Source organism: Tupaia chinensis, unplaced genomic scaffold, assembly GCF_000334495.1.
Source record: "Tupaia chinensis unplaced genomic scaffold, TupChi_1.0 Scaffold142384_1, whole genome shotgun sequence".
Taxonomy (NCBI): Eukaryota; Metazoa; Chordata; class Mammalia; order Scandentia; family Tupaiidae; genus Tupaia; species Tupaia belangeri.
The window spans coordinates 278730-280608 of record NW_006202232.1 but is presented as its reverse complement, the minus strand read 5'-3'; the positions used below and the strand labels follow the sequence as shown (position 1 = coordinate 280608).

General features: G+C 52.0%; 1 protein-coding gene across 1 annotated transcript in view; it reads left to right on the top strand.

Annotated features, from left to right (window-relative positions):
- The window catches only part of CCDC120 (coiled-coil domain containing 120), a gene marked incomplete in the record, with an annotated part of 8283 nt that extends 6695 nt beyond the window's left edge, over positions 1 to 1588 (top strand). Inside the window, 2 exon segments of the mRNA XM_014582138.2 lie at positions 1 to 61; positions 507 to 1588. Of these exon segments, the coding sequence (XP_014437624.1) occupies positions 1 to 61; positions 507 to 621 (176 nt within the window).
- Positions 1589 to 1879: the final 291 nt, after the last annotated feature.

The window sequence follows — 1879 nt, the reverse complement described above, 5'->3', positions numbered from 1 at the left end:
CCCCCAGCCAGGCGCAGCTCCCACACTCGAGGAGTTTCACGGCTCCCCCTGTCTCCGGCAGGTATGGGGGTTGCTTTTACTGATGGGTAGGGGGTCTCTTGAGGCAGATGGCAAAGATGATCTAGGCCAGAGAGCAGCTAGTCATGATCGCTGTTGACTTGGCCAAGAAAACTAGTTGCCGCATTGGCACAGGGGCACTGAACTGGGCATGACCTGCAGCAGTTCTTTCCTAAGCCACAGAAAAATTGTAATGTTTTAACTAGTGCATGTCAGCTGAAAATGAGCCTTGAAGCCAGGGTGCTGGGAGGAAGGGACATCACGTGCCCCTCACCTTTTTCTTCCTCTTTTCTCCATGCCCCGTATTTGGGAGCGTGGAGGTGCTGTCCTGTGCCTGCCTCCACCTCTTTAACGAGCTTCTTTTCGTCTCTCTTTCTGTGTCTTGTCTGTCTTCCTCTCTCTCGGTCTTCCACACTCTGTCCTCCGGATTCCTGCTACCCCTTCTAAAGATACTACGCGGACTTCCTGTACCCCTCGGAGCTGAACGCTCGTTTAAGTGACCTGACGCTAGAGGGGGAGCAGTCCTCTAGTTCTGACCCCCAGACCCCAGGGACACTGGTCTGACCCCTTCTGATATGCCCCTCAGCCTGGGCATGACTCCAGTCTGGGGAGCACACAGCTGACCTCGCTGAGCCCTGGGATGTGGTTGCTGGCCGTCCTAGGGGGTGCCAACTTGATCGTCCCAGGTCCCTGGATACCCATCGGCCCAGGAAGGTGTCTGACATCCTTCTTCTTCTCTTACAGTATGCTGGGGATGGGGGACCTCAGCCAGTTTAAAAAGGGGGGGATGCTGTCATAGGCACTCCAAGCCCCCTTCCTCCATTTCTGTTTACAGTTGTGATTTAGGTATTCACTGTCTTCCCCAACATTAGGCATTTTATAAAAGGGAAACTGTGATCTTGTCCTGGTTGGGTTCATTCCTGTCCCTATGCCCAGCCTGTTCCATTCAGGAACTCCTTCCACAAAATAGTCCATGTAGGGTCTCTGGGTCCTGTATGGGGCAGCCAGGATACTCCAGCATAAAGAGAACTCCTTGCTACCCCCCACCAGGGCAGTTCTTAGGGAAGTGGGTGCTCTACCCACATTTGGAAGGATTGAAGTCTGGCTGGGGTCCCTGAAGGAACCCCTGTCCCTGCCTGTGCCCACAGCCTCTGCCATGCTCATCTCTAATCAGGAGGCCCCACAAGAAGGGCTGGGGGCAGAGCTATCCAGTATGTTGTTTCCTGGGATGCTGCGGTGGTTGAGCCATCCTTTACTGGATAATGCCAGTAAAATCCTCAGGTGACATCTGGCCATGGGCCACAGGTCACGACACATCTTCCTTGGCTTTCCTTCCATTCACAACTTTTTAAACAAATCCACACAGCTGTGTTTTCTATGATACCCGTCTGTGATTTTCTGGAGCTGGTGGGGGGGGGCCCTCCCTACCCCCTTTATCTGGTGTTAAACTTTTCTTTTTGTACCAGTGGGGCTGGGCCCAAGACACTACCCACGCTGGAAGGGGATTTCTATAATAAATATGTAAACTGAACCTGTGTGTTGTTCTTTTGTATGCCTTGTCTTAGAGGCCCATGGATAATATGTTTTCTTTAGTTAAGACCAGATAATACAGGGGCTAGCAGGTGGTATGGTGGTTGGGATGCTGGACTCCCACATGGCTGACTCCTTTCTCATTTTTTCTCTTTTTTTCTCTCTCTCTCTGATGATGTTAGCAAGGTAAAAAATAATAGGGGCCGGCAGGTGGCATGGTGTTGAAGGCACCAGACCTCCACATGGCCAACTGTGGTATAAGTCCTGGACCTGGTGGCTTGGTTTCTCAGTT